The sequence below is a fragment of the Delphinus delphis genome, chromosome 12, assembly GCF_949987515.2.
Source record: "Delphinus delphis chromosome 12, mDelDel1.2, whole genome shotgun sequence".
Taxonomy (NCBI): Eukaryota; Metazoa; Chordata; class Mammalia; order Artiodactyla; family Delphinidae; genus Delphinus; species Delphinus delphis.
Window position 1 is genome coordinate 2182856 of NC_082694.2, and position 19750 is coordinate 2202605.

Genomic DNA, 19750 nt, shown 5'->3' on the forward strand with positions numbered 1-19750 from the left:
CCCCTGGGGAAACACCCTGCCCAAGGCAAACCACCTGCTCAGAGGCGGCAGACCAAGAAAGGGCAGCTACTTCCACCAGCTCAGACACTGAGTGTAAGCCCAGCGTGGTTGGCAAAGTCAAAAACGCAACTTTTAATAACTGGTACCTTTTAAATTCAAATTCCCTCAAATAGCAGCAACTGAATTACATGCATCACTACCAAATATTTCATCTACGTTTTTAAAAATATTTTTATTGGAGTATCGCTGATTTACAACGTTGTGTTAGTTTCAGGGGTACAGCAAAGTGAATCAGTTATACATATACATAGGTCCACTGGTTTTTAGCTTCTTTTCCCATATAGGTCATTACAAAGTACTGAGTAGAGTTTGCTGTGCTCTACAGTAGGTCCTCATCTACGTGGCTGAACATGTTGACCGACTGCCTGTAAAAAGCGGGCCCTGACACAGGAAACGTGTTGTTAATGCTGCCCCCGTCACACAGGCAGAGTCGCTCTGTGGATGTGACCCCAGAGCCTGGCAGGAGCTTCTCCAACCTCTATCCACAGGAACCCGGGGCGTTCGGAGTGTGGGGATGGCAAACCAGCTATTTTCACTGTTTCTCTATTTCACTCAAACGGAAAACCTACTCTGATTTTCCTCTCCTATTAAGACAAAACAATCGTGACATGCAGTAAAGATACTGGTGCTGGAAAGGTCCTTCTCACATCCCCGTCCAACACAAATGCCCCGTTCCCTCCAACAGACGGGAGGGACAGGGCACTGCTGCTACCATGACGTCTGCCCCATCCGTTAAACTGTTCCCAGATCCTGGCTGCAGAGAAGAAAATCATGCACCGCGACGGGCCAGAGTGAAGAGACTCGGCTGCACACCTCCTCCAACCAAGTGGAAATGAGTGAGCTGCACACCTGTCACCTGCTGTGCAGGCCCAGCCGGGGAAGCAGGGGGACGGGGAAGTGTGGAAGGCGTCTCCACACACGGAGGTCTGGGGAAGTCACTCTGGCTTATACACAAGTTAACTCAAACTTTATGCCCGTGTGTGGCCTATCGAGCGTACGCCGTATGTCTGCTTTCATTATTAAAGAAAAGTGCACGGTGACCAGAAGTGAAGAACGTCCTTGTTAATAGAAAGATGAAACGCCTCCCTTCCCGGGACGACAGCGCTGGTCCTCCTCGGACGGTAAGCCTCCCTCCCCAGGGGCCAAGGCCACGCTGACTCACTGCGTGTGTGCTGGTCTGTTGTTTTTAAACCTTGAAGGAAAGCACCCCTGGCTTGTTTAATGTTCTTTGTTCTGATGAAATATAAAACTGTGCTGAAAACCCTGCTTCTCCAGAGCAGCTCCTCAGAGTTACCTGAGAGGCTGTCTTCCGGGCTAGAGTCCTCTCAGTTTGGCTCAGAAAAACGCCCCAAACTCTTTTCTATTCCTATTCTAGATTGTTTATTGATTATTTCCATCGACGGGAGCAAAAGGCAAAATCTTTAATAGCAGAAAACTGGCGAATGATGTGTGCGGCGGGCAGCCCCGCGTGCAGGCACATGGGGCACCGGGACAGGAGGGCCCGACTGCACGGCTTGCGGGGTGGGCTGGGCTCCCCGACCCCGTCGGCCCAAACACGGTGCAGCTTGTTACAGAAAGTGTACAAGAGGCAGAGAAGACTCACCATGTTCCTGCCACACACGGAGGTCTGGGGAAGCCTTTATGTCTTTATATGAAGAAGGACTTTACTTCTGGTCAGTGTGCACTTCTCTTTAATAACTAAAGCAGGTGTACGGCGTATGCCTGATAGGCCACAAACAGGCGTAAAACTTGAGTTGACTCGTGGATAAGCAGAGGGACGTCCCCAGGCCTCCGTGTGTGCAGACAGCCTAATGATACCCGATCCCTTTTCCTGTGAAGATCCGCACACACTCGAGAGGGCTGCTGCCACATGGGTGTTTACAACCGCCTTTACTGGTGACGATCAAGTACTCCCGGCACTGAGGACACCATCCAAGAGGACAGGGACACTCCAGGCCCTTTCTCCCGAGCCTTCCGGAGCTTCCAGCCCTCTGAGGCCCGCCCAGCGCTCAGATCCTCCTGTGAAACTTCTCTGACATTCCGCCTGTGCTGACTGGTGGCCCGGGAGCCGTGGGACTTGGGAAGATCTAACCCTGCTCCACCCTGCAGAGGGACTGGCGCCGCACGGACACACTCCGCCACCGGCCCCATCGTGCTCCCCCATCTCCCAACAGCTGGACCAGCCCTGTGTGAAGTCGCAGGGGACGGGATGGGCCAGCAGGTGGGCAGACTGCCGCCCTCCCCCGGGACTGCATGACTCCATCTAAGGGTCCCACTCACCACCTCAGCCTGGTTTCATCCCCTCAGTAAAGGAACTGCCCCCACGCCCCGAACTGTCATCACGGCTGGAATCTGGAACTGGGCTCCCAGGTTCCCTCCCACTGGGTCCCCACGGTCACTCAGACAAGCAGGGTTTGGTCAGCTTGAAGAACATGCTCAGAATTCCTCTTACAGGCTGGGCCGTTTTCTCTGCGTGTTTAGCCGTCTCCGTGGGAAAACGCCCCTGGAGCAGCCCTCCACTCTCGGGTCACTTCTCCCCGGCACTCATACTGTGATCCACAAACACACCGTCTCACCCCGAAACATCCTTTTTAAGGGATCTATCGTGTCCTGACCAAAAGAGACAAACTTGAGAGGGTCTCGTATTTCAAACACAAAAGGGCAGCATTTTTAGCAGGAGTGTGGACTCCAGAGAAAGCCCGGCTTGCGCGGAAAGCCCTGCAGTGTGTCCATGAGCCCTTTTGCGCCCATGGTGGCCACCCGCGCCACTTGCTTTCTGGCTCTCCGTTAGGTCCTTATTTTAGTTCTGCCTCAGCCAGGGCGGCTCCCTGAAAGCTGATCTTCAGCAGACCTTGGGGGGAGGAAGCCAGCCCAGTTATCTCCTGACCATGAGCTAATTGTGAGGTCTGCCCTCCTCAAGGAAAAAAAACCGTGAGAATTTCAGGACAAAGGACAGAAAGAAACATTTCATTCAAGTGAAAACAACCCTTTCAAATCTTAATCTACCCGTCTCACTGCTTTTCTTTTCAACAAAGAACATGTTTTCATGTATGTTTCAGCACATTAAGCAACATTTGAAAAATATCGGACAAGATAAAGTGCGGGAACTGAAAAATGGGGTTTTTTTTGATAACTTTAAAAAGCTTTCTTGGGCTTCCCTGGTGGCGCAGTGGTTGGGAGTACGCCTGCCGATGCAGGGGACGCGCGTTCGTGCCCCGGTCCGGGAAGATCCCACATGCCGCAGAGCGGCTGGGCCCGTGAGCCATGGCCGCTGAGCCTGCGTGTCCAGAGCCTGTGCTCCGCAACGGGAGAGGCCACAACAGTGAGAGGCCCGCGTACCGCAAAAAAAAAAAAAAAAAAGCTTTCTTTCCTTTCATTCACTTCACATTTCACGAGGTGTGCACGGCAAGGCCGGACCTGTTTCAGCTGCCGAGCCTTAGATGCCCCCGCGGGACCGTCGGAGGATGTGAGGGGCCGAACAGTGATGCCCGGCACCGGCTGGCGTCTCTCCGTGGGCCCATGTGTGTCCCGCGTGTCCCCCTCTTCTGGTCCGCCTGGCACCCCTCCCCGCACTGGGTGAACTGGGTTTCTGAACGCCGTTCGGCAGGCTGAGGGAGAAAGCTCTCGGCCAGTCCCCTGGCTTTTCTCAGGGGCAGGGAGTCTGCGTATCTGCAGGAGCGGTGGTCACGCCCGACCCGACCCGACCTCAGGCAGGCCCGCCGGCCCCTCAGCAGCATCACTCGGGTCTCTGCTCTGACCCGGTCCGGGCGCTAGGCCAGGCGGACATCCCACCGGCCGCCTCCCGGCTCCCTCTGCGGGCTCAGATCCTGCCCCTTCTTCCCGGCCCTGGGCCCCCAGCCCCGCGCCCAGTGGGCTCCCCCCTGCAGCCCCTCTTCCCAAGCCCGTTAGAGTTAGGAACTTCATTGTTGCAGTGAACCTTCCTCCTTCTAATCACTGTGTGGGTTTCTCGTCCTGATTGGACCCAGATCGACGCACGAGGCCATGCTCAGACCCCAGGGCCCGGATCCAGTAACAGGCACGGGGCTCACTCAGCAGCTGGAAACACCCACACCTACAGGCAGGGTGGTGGGTCACGTGATAAAATCGCTGGGGGTCCAGGTCAGCTCCCACCCGTGCCCTCCTCTCCCACCCTGCGCCGTGTTTGTCCTGCCCCCTTCCCTCCCGCCTCAGCCACAACCCTCCCAGGAAGGTGTGGAAGGAAAGGTCTGTGCAGGGGAAGCTCCGGAGCTCAGGGCAGCGCCTGCGCTGCGTCTTTCACATTTAAGTACTTAAATGATATAAAAGCAACCTTAAGCCTTCCTGACTGTGGGGCTCCAATTCTCCCATAAATGGAGCTGATGGGGCGGGGCGGGGGGGCGCGGTTTCCGTGCAGGAGGCCACGTGCACCTGCCCCGTCCCGGGTCCACACCAAGCACAGCAAAGCACAAACCAGAACAATCTGTCGTGGCATAAAGGAGAGCAAAAATGCCATCAGAACTAGCCTGGTTCAGGTCACACGACTAAGCCAGGAAAATAGCAAGAACAAAATAATCGAGTTTTCAAAGAGCTCAGTCTACTAAGAAAGTCCATCAAGAGACGAATACTGAGAATAGTGCACACAAACGAATAGAACCACGTGGACTGAGTAACAGAGCGGCAAACCCTCCAGTGATGAGTCTGCGAGGCTGCACCGCACGTGGACTTGGTTCTATTAAGAGCTCTCCACAGAGGAGAATACTCTAAACCATGGAGACAAAGGACCAGGATTATTTCAAGGAACAGTTTTCTCCTTTCAGATACAGAAAAGAATTCTGTATTCAAAGGATAAAATTTAAAAACCCACCAAAGCAATTACTAAGGGTAAGATCCTGGCAAAAGTGAAGGGATAGAAAAACAAGAACAGCTCACAAGGACAAAATCCACACCTGATGCTGCCATCGCGGTAAAAACACTGAGTCAGACCTTCAGCACGGAGTGGGGCGGGGACGGGGCATCACCTGTGCGGTCACCACCTGGGCACAGGCCGGAAGACAACAGCGTGAAGCCTCAGGGGCCAACGTCCACGTTTCCTCACCCAGAAGGCAGTCTGCACACTCGCTGTGCAGGTGTAGATGGTGCCCAGGTGAACTGCTTACTCAGGAGACCTGCACGAGCCAGGTTACCTTCCCTCCCCCATCTGACGTTCCCCATGGACTTGGATGCTTGAGCACTGGTCCTGAGCCCCGAGGCTGCATCCGGGCTCACGCACCTACCTGGGCTCAAGCACCTGGGCTCATGCACAGCTCTGGAAGCTCCTCTTCGGCCTGACCCGGTTTCTCTGGACCACCCGCGTTCCCCTGACACCCTCACAGCTGAGGAAGAGGCCACAGGCTCTGCTGCAGCCTGACCACCCTTCCCCTCATCCTGCGCCCTGAGGTCGGGCCCCGCCCATCCAGGAGCAGACTGTCCAGAGCCATGGACCCTGAGCCCCTGGGGCTCCCTCCTGGTCCTGCAGGCCCAAGACCCTGGCTCCAGCACCTCACCGCCGACGAGGCATCTTTAGGGACAGAAGCAGCTTAGGCAGCAGCACCGAGCTCCAGCCGGGACGCTTCGGTCCAGCTCCGGGACCTCGGCCAGGGTGCCTGCCGGGGGGTCTCCCAGCCTCCCGCCCCCCCGAGCCCGGCTCTTCCATCTGCCCATTTCTGTCAATTCTGTGAGCAATCTGAACTCTTTCCAATAAAATTCTTTCCTGCCCCAGCCAGCCGGAGCCTGCTGCTGTCACTGCCCCCTACCAGAACCAAGACTGATGAGGTGACGTGGGCCAGTGACGGGGGGGGGGGGGTCAAACTCTGTCTGGGCTGCGAGGGCTCGGCTGAGAAGAGACCAAAGTCACAGCGTTTGAGGGACCGTCTATCACCGAGGGCAGGGGGAAAGGTCAAAGAGGCTCGGGGAGGAGGGCCCTTGAGGGGCCGGGCAAGACGCACGGGGGCACGGGAAGCAGTTACACCGCCACAAGGGAGGAACCGCGCACTGGCTGCATAACATCCCTGCAAACCTGAACGTGTCCCCACGTGAAGTTTATCTGCACAAATACGAGGGGGACAGAGAGAGAAATCTTACACCATTGAGCTTCGGTGGTTTCAGGAAAGCAGGTGCGGTGAAAAAAACCAATGACAGGGGAGGTTTCAAATAGTTATAATAACGAGGGTGACAGAAAAATCAGTAAAAGAAGAAGATTGCCCAGCAGCAACCAGGAAGAAGGTAAGGCTGTAGGACAGAAATCTGTCTTATATCACTTGTTCACCCAGCAATCAGAGTCTAGGAGTTACGTGAATTGGGAATCGGTCCAGGGAATAACTGGCCCGGGAAGGTGGCCATGAGGTGTGTAGGGCATTAAATGGCCCGAGGAGGCTGGCAGACTGGCCAGGGTGGAGGGTGTTGGGGCCAGAGGTCTGGACGGCCTAGCGGATCGAGGCTGCTGTCACAGCGGGGAAGCTACTCGACGGGGTGGCTCTGCATCAGGACACGTGATGGGCCCCGCAGGGCCGTGCTGCTGTCACGGGGACACGAGGAACCACGAAGCCGACAGCAAGGTACCAGGACCTTCATTTATTCCTGCAACTCAGCGACCCTGTGCTGAGTGTCTATTAGCAAGAAGCCACCGTGATGGAAAACCTGGTCCCCGCACCTCTCGCACTTCAGCAGAGCCGGGACGCCCGCCTACCTGGTGGGGATGGTGACAGGGGCTCCTGGGAGCATGAGGGCATGTGGGCGGGGCGGCCGCGAGCCCCAGTGCCCGCTGTCCCCACCCCAGTGCCCCTGCACCAACCGGGCAGAGGAGGGGTCAACAATGGATGTGGGTGGACGGCCGCGACTTTGTGGCATCCTGTCTGCAGAGGTCTGCTTCTTTCCTGGATCTCCTTCACTTTCATTCAGCAAGTGTTTACCTAAGCCTGGCTGCAAAGTAATAAATGGAACCAGAAGTCGGAGACGAGAGGAGCTGGATGGAAGGAAATGATGCTCCCGGGAGGCTGAGGCAACGTGACGACGACAGAGACACAGGCACTGACGCTGGACCAGGAGCCCAGGCTGACTTGGCAGCAGAGCCAGTGGGCACGCGGGTCTCATCTCCCTGCACCGCACCCACTGCCTCTCCTCTGGGAGCCCCTGCGGCAGCCCTGGGGAGGCCACCTCCAGGCACCCACAAAGACTCCCTGCCGAGCTTTCTGACGGGCCCTGACTTCTGAGTGTCCAGTTTCACAGGAATCCTGCTCTGTCAGCTGGGCCAGAATCCCCTCCCTGCAGGTCAGATGGCCCCCTGTATCTGACCGGTTCCTCGGCCTCCAGCCCTCCCCCAGGCGATGTCTGATGCCCTGGCCTGTCTTCAGCAGGAATCCTGGGAGGTCAGTTTAGCCAGAATCCCTCCACCCGGATGTTCCCTCTCAGTAACTTTCCACCCGCTGACCCCCGCCTGCTCCTTCGCTGTAAATCCCCAGTTTTCCTTGGTGGATTTGGAGTTGAGCCCCATCTCTCTGCCCCACTGCAGGGGTCCCTACATCCATCCTGATGGTCCTTCCTGTTCTCTACCAGGTGTCATGAGTATTTTGTCTTTGACAGTATTCGCACCTGTGTGCAACGGCTCCCTCCACGGTGTGGGCTGGACTCGCTGAAGGGCTCCTGATGAAGACAATTCAGTAGAGGTGGTCGGCAGTCATTTCTGGAATTAGGCTACAAAACGCTCTGGGGCCACTCACCCCATTCCAGCCTCGAGAAGAGGCAGCCCTGACTCAGAGACCCTCAGCCAGAGGCGCCGGCCTGAGCTGAACCCGATTCCTGATCCTCACCAACTGGGAGCTAAACAATGATGGTGATTACAGGCCTGCCGTCAGCAAATCCGCGCCCACAGGCCAGATCTGGCTCCCCGGCTGCTTTTATTAAGTTTAGCAACACATTCACCCACATGTTCCACGGCCTGTGTTCACACTACAACCGCAGGCCGAGCAGCTGTGACGCTGACAGGACTTCAAAAGCCTGAAACATTTATTATCTGGCCCTTTACAGAAAGTCTGCCAACTCCCACTGCCGCTAAGTGCTGGGTAATCTGTTTCTCACAATAGAGGATTTTAACGCACTTGCTCCTGCAGCGCTATGGGCCTCCCTCCAGCGATGCAAGGTCTTTAAGTATCTCTCTGTTGTCTGTTGTCCACACACAAGAACTTCTGTGTTAGCAGATAATGAATGTTTCAACCAGCCTCACATCCCTGGCACGTGGCAGGACCTTAGCAAATGCTGACTGAACCACACAAATGCCTAATGCAGAAAACCCATAACCTGACAATATATCCTTTAAATAAAGCACGACATTAAATCAAGAAGAGCCAAAACCGCAATTTGTGTTGAACAGCTGATATTTCCGGTTGAATCCATTCTTAAAGGCATTTGTTGACTGCCACACAAAGAACGATTCCATACCCAGGAAAAGTTTTGATCTTTTAAATCGGCTATACTTTTATAAAACCTCGTTGTTTAAAATACCCATAACGTCAGTTTATCTCCAATACTGCCAAGATGACTGACATTAGCTTTTACCATGAAACAAAGAACGTATTTCCTTGCACCTGGAAATGTTATTGAAATTTTCCAGAAAGGCTTATTTTTTTTTCTTTTCTTTTCTTTTTTATTGTTCCCCGACCAGGGATGGAACCCGGGCTCTCGGCAGTGAAAGCGCGGAGCCCTAATCACTCCTGGCGGTCCAGTGGTTAGCACTCTGCGCTTTCACTGCCGAGGGCTCGGGTTCCATCCTCGGTTGGGGAGCTAAACCAAGATCCCGCATGCTGCAAGGTGCGGCAAAGAAAGAAAGAAACAAAATTTTCCAAACCACTGCAGAATTTCTGTTTTGTCCCAGTTTTGTCTGTCTGTTAGAACTGAGAACTAAAGTTGGCAGCAGACATGCTCAGACATAAGCAAACATCCTCTGTGCCCTGATGCCTGGTCAATTCCTACACTGTCCGTTCCCCCACATCCTGATGCCGGGGCAGGAGGACAAATGTTTTAGGTAAGATAAAAGGCTGGACATTCTTATAATGCTTAATTTTAATTTTAAGTAATATATTCATTATGACACAAAAATATAATAGTTTTAGCTTTCTTAACCTAGATAGTTTCTCTGGCAAACATGTATGCATTATCTACGAGGCAGAAAAATTCCATTTTTGTTTCAACGGGCATCATAGGAGGTCACTCTTGGTAAATTTTTAACTTTTAAGATACGATCAAGTGTATTCAGACCTTCCAGGTAAGAAACCTTACCCTAAAACTTAAGTGGGGCTTAAGTGTGTAGTTAAGAGCATAAGACACACGGGGAACAGCCCCGGCTCAACTCCTGAATTACCAACCACGGGTCTCCAGGGCCCTTTTCCTTTCTTGTGAACTGCACAGCATCCCTGTGAGGACTCAGCACAGCCAGAAAAGCAGTGAAGGGCAAGAGAGGCCAAGCTGGTGTAAAGAAATAATTAATGATTTTACATTTATATGGAACATATTTATTAATAATCTTATTCACTGTGGGTTTGGGAAAGATTTCCTAAATAGGACACAAAAAGCACAAACTTTATATAAAGAAAAAGATCAATCAACTGTCAAAAAAAAAAAACCTTTTGCTTCTTGTCAACAGACATTTATAAAAATGAGAAGACAAACCACACACTGGGAGGACACACTTGCAAAATATGTAGCTGACAAAGGGCTTGTATCTAGAACATACGAAGCACCGTTTCAACTAAATACTATAAGAAATAGCCCAGTAAAAGTTGGGCAAAGACCTGAATGGTAAATTTCCCAAAGGAGATACAGGAATTGCAAATAAGCATAAGAAATGATACTCAGCCTCGTGAGTCATTAGGGAAATGCAAATAAAACCACAAGTAGATAGCAGTATACTCCCCCGAAAGGCTAAAACTGGAAAACATCCACCGTGCCAAGTGTGGCTGAGGATGTGGATAAAATGGAACCGCAAACACTGCTGGTGGGAACACAGAATGGCACAGCCTCTTCGGAAAACCGCTTAGCCATTTCTCCAGATATTAAGTGTGTGCCCACCAAACAGCCCCACCATTCCACCCAAGAGAAATGAAAGCACAGGACTTGTATGCGAACGTTCACGCAGCTGCATCTGAAACGGCCAAGGGCTGGGTACCACTCAACCGGGAACCAACAAACGCAGTAGATCCATAAGCGGAAGGTGACTCAGCAGTAAAATGAATGATACTGACTCCTGCACCACGGCCGAGTCTTAAAATAACAATGCTGAGTTAAAGGAGCCTAAAGAAAACAAAGGGTATGTGACCAAACGGTTCTATTTATACACCACTCCAGAAAATGCAAGAGCATCCAGAGCGACCAGCTGCCTAGGCACGTGGGAGGGCTACAAAGGCAGGCAGGGACTTGAGGATGAGGAGGACGCGCGTGACCTTGACTTTGTGAACGTGTCAACACTGACCAAGCTGCACGTTAAACTGTGCATCTACTGAGGCCCATTCGTTTCACCTCAATAAAGCTGTTTCTAAAAAACTGCACACTGGAATGATCTTTAACCTTCAAAAAAACCACTGCTGTGGGTGGCATTCTGTCCCCTAAAAAGACGTGTTGAGGGACTTGCCTGGTGGCGCAGTGGTTAAGAATCCGCCTGCCAGTGTAGGGGACGCGGGTTCAAGCCCTGGTCCGGGAAGATCCCACATGCCGCGGAGCAACTAAGCCTGTGCGCCACAACTACTGAGCCTGCGCTCTAGAGCCCACGAGCCACAACTACTGAGCCCGCATGCTGCAACTACGGAAGCCCGCACGCCTAGAGCCCGTGCTCCGCAACAAGAGATGCCACCGCAATGAGAAGCCCGTGCACCGCAACGAAGAATAGGCCCCGCTCGCCGTAACTAGAGAAAGCCTGCACGCAGGAACCAAGACCCAATGCAGCCAAAAAATAAAATAAATAAGTAAATTAAAAAAAAATTTTTTTTTTAAATAAGAAAGCTTCAGTGTATCATGCAGACACCATTGTTAGGGCTCCTACTGCAAAAGACGTGTTGAAGTCCTGACCCTGGTACCTGTGAACATGACCTTATTGGAAGTAGAGTCTCTGCAGATGTAATTAAGGCACAAGCTGAGGTCACACTGGAGTAGGTGGGCCCAACTCCCATGTGACTGGTGTCCTTACAAGAGGAGACACACACACAGAGGAGGACGCCATGTGGAGACAGAGCCACGTGATGAGAGAGGCCAGGGTGGGGTGATGCCCCACAAGCTGGACACACAGCCCTGCAGCTGACATCAGAGGCACGAGGAGAGCTGCCACGCTGATTTCTGACCCCGAGTGTCCAGAACTGAGAGAACAGACATCTCTGCCGTCCAAAGCCTCCCAGGGTGTGGTCCTTGTTACAGCAGCTCTAAGAAGCTGCAACCAGCTTCGTATTAATTCATAATTCATATTAATTAACTTATTTAATGATTGTTTCTAAAAGTAGATTTTATGTAGGAGAATATTTGTCTAAAGTCTGTTTTAATCACAGAATGGCCACTGGGTCGCACATATACACAATTAAGTGGCTGTGTTTCCAAGATATGTAAATACATATAAAATAAATAGCACTGTTTCATTTTAATAGCATTTCTCTAAAGTAATATAAAGCAAACATTTTAGCCAATTGTAATTTTTTTTGTTTTTATAAGTGATTTATAACTGATACATCAAGTTTTGTTTTCCTTTTAACCAACAGAAAAGCAATTTATAATGATTAAAATCTTGGCATTTAATTGTCATTAAATTAAATCATTTAGAAAACTTTATGTGAGTGACAGCAAATTTACAAATTGACTCTGCTGAGGCCGAGGTTCTCTGCCAAGGGTCTCAGAGCAGCACAGAGACACAGAACAGGACCATCAACCATCCCTTTAACACACACTAATTTTAAGCATTAATACTATTTTTACTTTCAGCATATACCCCCTCAACTATATGGAAATACTTTAGGTGACCGAGAGGAAAACACTTCCCTTCAGAAAATAAGCCTCCCAAAACCACTGAAGAAGGAGCACCGGAAGGTCACGGTCCATCCTTTGGTAGATACAGCCCTCTGTGCGGGACGTCAGAGGGATGGACGTCAATTTAACCTGCTCTCTCAGAGTCAAAGGGGTTTAACCAGGAATACAAGAGGCACCTCGAAGCCAGTGTGCTTTCGTTCCTTCAGGGAGGAGCAGACCCTGGGCAGGGGTGGCTACCAGGCCCCGGGGTGGACGGTGGGGCCTGTGGCTTGGACCCAGTTTAGGGGTGGGGGTGAGAAGGGTGAGGAACGGGTGCCTGCAAAACCCGCTATTCCAACAGGAACACTTGTGTGTCACACAGTTATTAAAGTGAGATAACACCGGACACGTAACGTGGGAGTCTGAGGTGCACGGCTGCTGGTTTGACATGCTTAGTGTTGCTGCATGATCACCCCGGAGCATCAGGGACACCTCCGTCACGCCACGTGGCGCAGCCCTGCTGACTGCCGTCACCGTGCCGCGTGGCAGGCCTCCCTCCAGAGCTCGTTCATCCTCTACTTGCAAGTCTGTGCCTTAAACCGCCCCTCCCCAGGCCTCCACTCTCTGCCCCTGGACCCGCATTCCACTCTGGTTTTAGATTCTGCATTTAAGACAGAGAACACGCTGTCTGTCTTTCCCTGTCCGCCTCATTCACTTGGCCCTGTCAGAGCCCATCCTTGCTGTCAGGACCGGCAGGATTTCCTTCTTTTTCACAGCTGGATAGTACTCCATTGCGCACGCACGCACGTGCGTGTGTGTTTGTGTGAATTACACCCTTAAACACATACGAGAAGGCACTACTACCTTTCAAAAACCAACACTGGCCAGCTGACACCTCCCTGGACCAAAGAGAAGAAATACTTGTTATCAGTTGAGCTCACTGTCGGGAAGATTAAATGTGTTCTTGCTGAACCGTTAAATGAGGACAGACAAAATGGCCAAGCTGCAGTTTTATCCCTCTGTCTAACAGATGACGTTTCTAAAACTAAAATACAAACGCTGGTTTTTCAGTCATAAGATGGGTCCCCCTGATGATCAGCAAACAGCAGACAGGTTTGAAGGAAACGCTCCCCCAGCCCACCCTGCGCACTGGGACGGCCCAGTTCCCGCCCGACAGGACGCTGAACCAAGGCGGGGAGCTGGGTCCTTCTCCCCCTTTCGGGACTGAGTTAAGAACAGAACCACGGAAGTTCTCACCACAGCGCCGGGCCCCCAGCAAGGGCTCAGTCAGCATGGGGGCCTGATCCGTGTTTCCTACTCTTAACCAAGCAAAGGCATCCTGCGGCTGGAACACAACGCCATCCCAGATCTAGAAGGACAGGAGGTCCAAAGCCTTACTTAACCACCGTAAAGTAAAGGTTACTTCTCTCTGCACCCCCTTTGTGGTCCTGGTGACCCAGCTCCACCAGGAAAAGCGTAGGAAAGCACAGCACAAGCGAGTCCTTCCCAGTGGACTTCACAGAGGGGCACAAACGTCAGCTGCCTCTTCTGATCCACCTTTGTTTCATGCAGGTGGAGGGGAGGAGGGGGGCAAAACTAAAGGCACAAGAGGGGAGGACCTAAGGGTCCTTGGTCTGAGCTCGAGACCAAGGGGTGACTGCAAAGAGCCGGAGGCCAGACCCGTCTTTGTGGCCACAGCTCAGCTCGGGCACCAGGGCAAGAACCCACCAGAGACCACGTGTACAAATACGTCTGCTGTGTGTCAATAAAACTTTATTTGTGGAAACTGAGTTCCATGTAATTTTCCTATGCCATGAAATATTCTTTTCATTTTTTCCAACCATTTGAAAACTATAAAATCCATCCTGAGCTCGTGGGCCACAGAGAAACAGGAAGATCAGGCGTAAGGGTCATAATTCGCCAGCCCCTGGTCCTTCTTTAAACTTCCTTTCAGAGCCGGCTGGCAAAGACTTGATTCTGAGATGTCCCCAGTTAGTTACAGACCCCATGTGTCTGAGGCAGAGCCGAGGTGACTCTGAGAATTTTTAACGGGGGTGGGTGGGCGGGAGGGGTTGTGGGTCGCACAGGTGTGTTTTTCATTCAGGTTTCCTCAAAAAACACTGTGTTTGGGTGCAGCACAATTTAAGAGGGAGAATAGCTAAGGAGTAAATACACACACACACACACACACACACACGCACACACACACGCACAAGGGTATATCTTGGATGGTATTTTCAGGCATCAGGCACTTCAGGAAGAAGGGTTCATGCCCGGGAAGGTACGAGGAACAGCTTCCGAGCCCAGGGGGTGGGAGAAGAGCTTCACTGAATGAACCCACGGGCAGAGCAGGACGTCAGAAGTCCTGTCCCCGAATGAGGAGGTGGCACCAACGCTACCTGCATGCAGAGTCCTCAGGTCCACCTCCATGGAGGAAGGTGACGTCCAGGGGTCTCTCAGGCACGTCAGGTTCCAGCCACACTGAAGGACACGTTCTAGAACTAAGAGGCTCCCATCACACAACCTTGTCCTGTTGTGACAAAGTATAAACGAGATGAACCGCTTGCCGTGACTCCGCCCTCAGGCGTGGAGGCTGATGGTCTGCTGTGCAAAGCAAGGAGAGCACGTTTCAGGCTGTACTGGATACTTCAAAATAAAAATCGATACCGGCAGCGTTCTGTTCTAAACAGTTTGGAGTTTGAAGCCGGAAGCAGTTTCACCAACTCTTTTTTAATTTTTAATTTTTTTGGCTGCGTTGGGTCTTCGTTGCTGCGTGCGGGCTTTCTCTCATTGCGGTGAGTGGGGGCTACTCTTCATTGCGGTGCGCGGGCTTCTCATTGCGGTGGCTTCTCTTGTTGCGGAGCACGGGCTCTAGGCGCCCAGGCTTCAGTAGTTGTGGCACGCGGGCTCAGTAGTTGTGGCTCGCGGGCTCTAGAGCGCAGGCTCAGTAGCTGTGGCGCACGGGCTTAATTGCGCCGCGGCATGTGGGATCTTCCCGGACCAGGGCTTGAAGCTGTGTCCCCGGCATTGGCAGGTGGATTCTTAACCACTTCACCACCAGGGAAGTCCTTCACTGACTCTTACGTGGTCTTTAAACACTTGTGTCCTGTTTCAGAGCACAGTCTTCAATTTAAACTTAAACATGTTTTCTGGCAGTGAGCACAGCCCTGTTAGTCTCTGATGGTTTTTCTGCCAGAATCCATAAACGTGCTGAGAAAACAGTGTGTGAGTGAGGGGTCAGAGTGGGAGCGGGTTTGTGCTACTTCGAGGTGCCCAATGTCACAGGTGCTCAGTCCAGCGACAGCTCCTGGGAGGAACACCTGAAGGTGACCCTCCAGGGCCCAGACGCTGGTGTCCCTGGGGCGGCCATGAGTCTTAACGCGGCCCAGCCTCGACGTGGCACACGGCAGATGGATGAATGGTGGCCGAGTGAGTAATGCATGAAGTACCCTTCACCGGATGACAACGCCTGCCATCAAGCTGGTGGCGAGGGTTTTATGAGATAATAAACGACACTCAATAGCGGCAGTGATTTTTATCCTCCTTTTAAAGGAGCCACCTGAATCCATCAAGGTTATCTGCCTGACCCAGCGGCCTGAACTGGGCGTGTCTAACCTCAAAGTCACCCCTCCAGCTCCTATTACCTGAGGAACCCGATTTCATACTAACAACAGGCTTCCTATAAAACTAGGCGAAAACCCTGCCTCTCTAAATGGATAGAAGGTTCTTTTCCTGGCTGAGCTCGAAGTCCTAAAATAAGTAAATGGTCACTTCTCTGAACCCGGGGACAGAGACATGGCAGCAGCCTAAGCCCCTTCTAATCACCAGGGGACAATACAGCAGAAAAAGTGGGAAAATGTGTCCTCACCCCAAGGCAACAAGCAATACACCTTAAGAACGATTCTTCCTTCTGTAATTTAAACTCGAGACAAAACAAAACAACCTAGTTGTTTCAAAGGCCATTATGACTTATCTACATAACCAGCCCCTCGGACATAACAGGTAATCTCATTCATGGGTACTCCTGCCACTGTCTGAAAATAAGTGAAAGTTGGCGGTCTTGAACATCATTTTACATATCTTATTTCTTTTAAAGTAAATTCCTTAGGACCCCGAATCTGAAATTAAAACCACTCTTGGACCAAGAGCGGATCGGAGGCAGTTTCAGGGCTCACGTCCACCCGTGCCCATCTGGTCAAGCAGGAGGGCACTCAGAATTCTCACTAACCCTCATACTTGAAATTCACACGTCAAACTCTGAAGCTTTAAACTTCTGTCTAATCCGGTCAATTCAGAGTTGATACACTAATTGTAGCGAAGAGACACCCGACGTGGTAGGGAATACATTCTAACAGTGTGAGTATCAGTACCAGCCAGAGTCAGAAAATTTCAAATGAACACACACCCCGCCCAAAGCACGGCTCCTGCAGTAAATCTGTACACAAGGTTAATACAAGTTTAAAGGGCTTCCTTGTCAACTGTTTCCTGTTAAGTTTAAAGAATTTAAAATAAACTCTAAAAGCGAATTTATAGGTGAAATATATATATAGAGAGAATATAATTATTATATACTATATACATATATAAAACGTATCTATTCCTCTCACCACCTGAGTGGAACTTTCAAACGCGTGGATCAAGTGTCCGCAAAGGCACTGAGGTGCCACCCAGCGCGCGTGCGCGGAGAAGGGTCCCTGCTGTCAGCTCCGAGCCCCACCCCTCGCGGCAAACACAGCAGTTTAAGCAACAGCTTAGCGCGCAGGGGCTGCTCAGAACCTGTAACCTAAAGATAATTCAGTAGCGGTAAGCAAAACTGACACCGTGTTGTTTTAGGCCAATTAACGGTGGAAACAGAAACCCCTAACCTTTTCAGTTAGAAAGGTCTCCCTCCCTCCCAGGTTACGTTCAAAATTTGCTCTGCCCTCCTTTGTGAAATCCATGTCGACACCGAAGAACAACACCCTGACGCCCACCCAAGACACCACCCGCGACCCTCACCGTCAAAACGCAGAGAAAAGTCCCTCTGAAACGCGCCCTAAGAAGCCCAAGCGATGTGCCTTCCGACAGCGGCGGGCAGGTCTAACCCTCCCTCCGCGATCCTCGGCCCTGGGGGTGTAGCGAGGCTGCAGCGCTGGGAAGCTGACGCCAGGGGCTCAGCCCGTCGCCCCTCGCCGCTCACCCTCCGGCCGGGCCGGGGCTCAGGCTGCCAGGCGCCCCTCCCCCTCCCGCCGGGCTCCACTCACCTGAGCGCCTGCTCCTGCTGCCCCGGGAGCCGCAGGCTGTCCGGCCGGTCCCTCCTCCGGCGGTAGAGCCCCGACTGCGAGAGCTCTTTGAGCTGTAAAGCCGTCATGCTCCCGGACCGCGACCCTCGGAGTCCGGCACCGGAGGGCGGGCGGCCGCCAGAGCTGGGGACCGCCTCGCGCACACCTGGCCCGGGGCGCCGGCGGCCGCGCTTCCTGCTTGCCGGGTACACACCCTCCCGCGGTCGGCCGTATCTCCGCGCCGGCACCTGGGAGGGCCTGGTGCTCACGTGCTACCGCCGAGCAGAGTCCGGCTGCCCTGAGCAATCGCACCGGCTCCTGCGTGGGCCGTTCCAGCATCGTTCTGCATCAAAACCGGGCTAAAACGCTCCAGAAAGGTCGTGACTCAAGAAGGGTCCTGCCCTGTTCTCTGGGCCAGGAAATCCACCAACACTTCACACGCAGCCGTCGGTTTCAAGAAGTGCCTGGGCATCATGAGCTCGTTGGGACGTTTTCCTTCAAACGGAAAAGCAGTTCTGAAGGGCAGCACGCCGGCTCCGCTCTCTCCACGGTGCTCTAAATCCTCTTCAGAAAGGAAGGAAGTGTCTTTTTCCTCCCCCATTAAGTGTTACTCAAAAATTCATAACTGAAAGGGAGGTGGTTTTTTCTGCCATCCCCCGTCCCGCGATTCTCTACACCCAAAGCCGCCCACCGAGACGGGTCCCCTCGCGGGAGATGCGCACACTGTCCGCCTACTACTGTCCCTGCGTGTTTGATCCCAGCGGCCACAGCCTCAGGAGGGAGGGTCTGGTTCCTGGGGTGTGGGGTGTGGGGTGTGGGTGGGTGTCTGCAGCGTGGGGTACAGATCATAGGGGCACGTCCTTGTCCCCGGACCCCGCAGGACGGCCGCGCGGCAGCAGGCGGGTCTGACTCAGCCCCTCTCAGGACGAGTCCCCGCCGGCGCGAGCGCGGGCCTGCTCTCAGCCAACAGCTTGGCTTTGCGGTGCCGGCAGTTTCTCTGCGTGTCAGCATCTTTCTCCCAGAATCCCCTCCAGGACGAGAGCGCAGAGAAATGGGTCTGAAAGTTCTTTTCACACCAAGAGTTAAAGAGTTAATACATTCCCCTCTCTAGAAGGATCCATATTATAAATTCAAATATTCAGGACCCCAAGGAAGGGGGCTCTGCATCTCACCCCTTCACTCAGGACTGCGGCCCCGGCTCATTTAGGGCTGCAGCCCTGGTCCCCACCTGCCCACGCCCGCCCCAGTGGAAACACAACTTTTTACAGTCACCATCGAAGTGTAACATATGTTTTTAAAGAAAATGCAGGGGGAAAATTAGTAATTTTGTTACCACACTGATGTAATTAGTGACAAAACATTACCCAAAAAAATCGAGGGACAAATGTATCTCTTCCTCCCTCTGGAAGGATACACAGAAAACTGGTAACATTGGGTGCCTGGGGGTGGGGCAGAGCAGCAGAAGACAGCTTCTCTGTAACCACTGCTCTATACCTGCTGGACTTGGAATACCCTGCACATTCAAAAATAAATAGGAAAAATTTAGAAGGTTTACATATACCTTTTGAACAAAGCTCTAGGATCCTACTGAGACATAAAACACAGAAAAGTTTGAAGTTTACAGTAATAGAAACATATAAAATTAGGATTCCTTAAAGCGCCTAATTCTCACATTTTTGTCATGACAGGTGAAAAACGCAGAGAAACAAGCACCAATCTTTTTTTTTTTTTAACTGTAGGCATCAAAACAGAATAGATGCCTGAGGAATAAAATACAAACTAATTGTAGCCACTGCAAACACAGAAGCCTCAACGGTGAAAAGGACTTGTTTCCACAGGAAAATGAACATAAGAGAGCTTGATTTTTAAAGAGAACTTGCAATAGAGTAATGCAGCCCGCTGACAAGGGAAGAGGCTTGGAAACTAGTAAAGTTGACAAGACAGGAAACACTACCGTGTAGGACGAATCCTGTATTTTATGAGTCTAAAGCTAAAAGGATGTGAACAGGGGGAAGAAAAGTTATGTAAAACAAACTGAAACAATTCTTGCCTGCAGACTTTTAAAATGGCCGTGCTGACACATACAAACTTCAGTAGATCCATGCTTGTCACAACTGCATAAAATTAAATCCTGGGGCTTTGGGCAAAGGCCTTTAACCACTGCCATTTCACGGACAACACAGACAGTGGGAGACAGTGGTACCCTTCCCTCCCCGCCACACGCAGCCAGGGAGGGGCGCCCATTTCTGGGAGGGAACAACTCCCTACCACACAATGGCTCAGGCTGCAGCCGGATGACACCCCCAAACAATGGTTTCTGTGCATCTGCGTGGGGGGAGAGAGGGACAGAGGGCACAGCCCTGGGACGCGGCAGGCAGGCGACCTGACGCCGGGAGAGGCCCCATGTCCCCATCCCCGTAGTTCCCTCCTTTCACGCC

General features: G+C 52.2%; 1 protein-coding gene across 2 annotated transcripts in view; it reads right to left on the reverse strand.

Moving 5' to 3' along the window:
- Window positions 1-19750, reverse strand: part of LIMS1 (LIM zinc finger domain containing 1) — a 94240-nt gene that overhangs the window by 26432 nt on the left and 48058 nt on the right. The window contains exon 1 of one of the 2 annotated variants that reach the window (XM_060027196.1): window positions 17295-17428. The exons of the other annotated variant lie outside the window; for it this stretch is intronic. Coding sequence (XP_059883179.1) covers window positions 17295-17401 — 107 coding nt within the window. The 5' untranslated portion in view covers window positions 17402-17428. Of the gene's footprint in view, window positions 1-17294; window positions 17429-19750 lie in introns of those variants that run through there. 2 annotated transcript variants of the gene reach the window in all.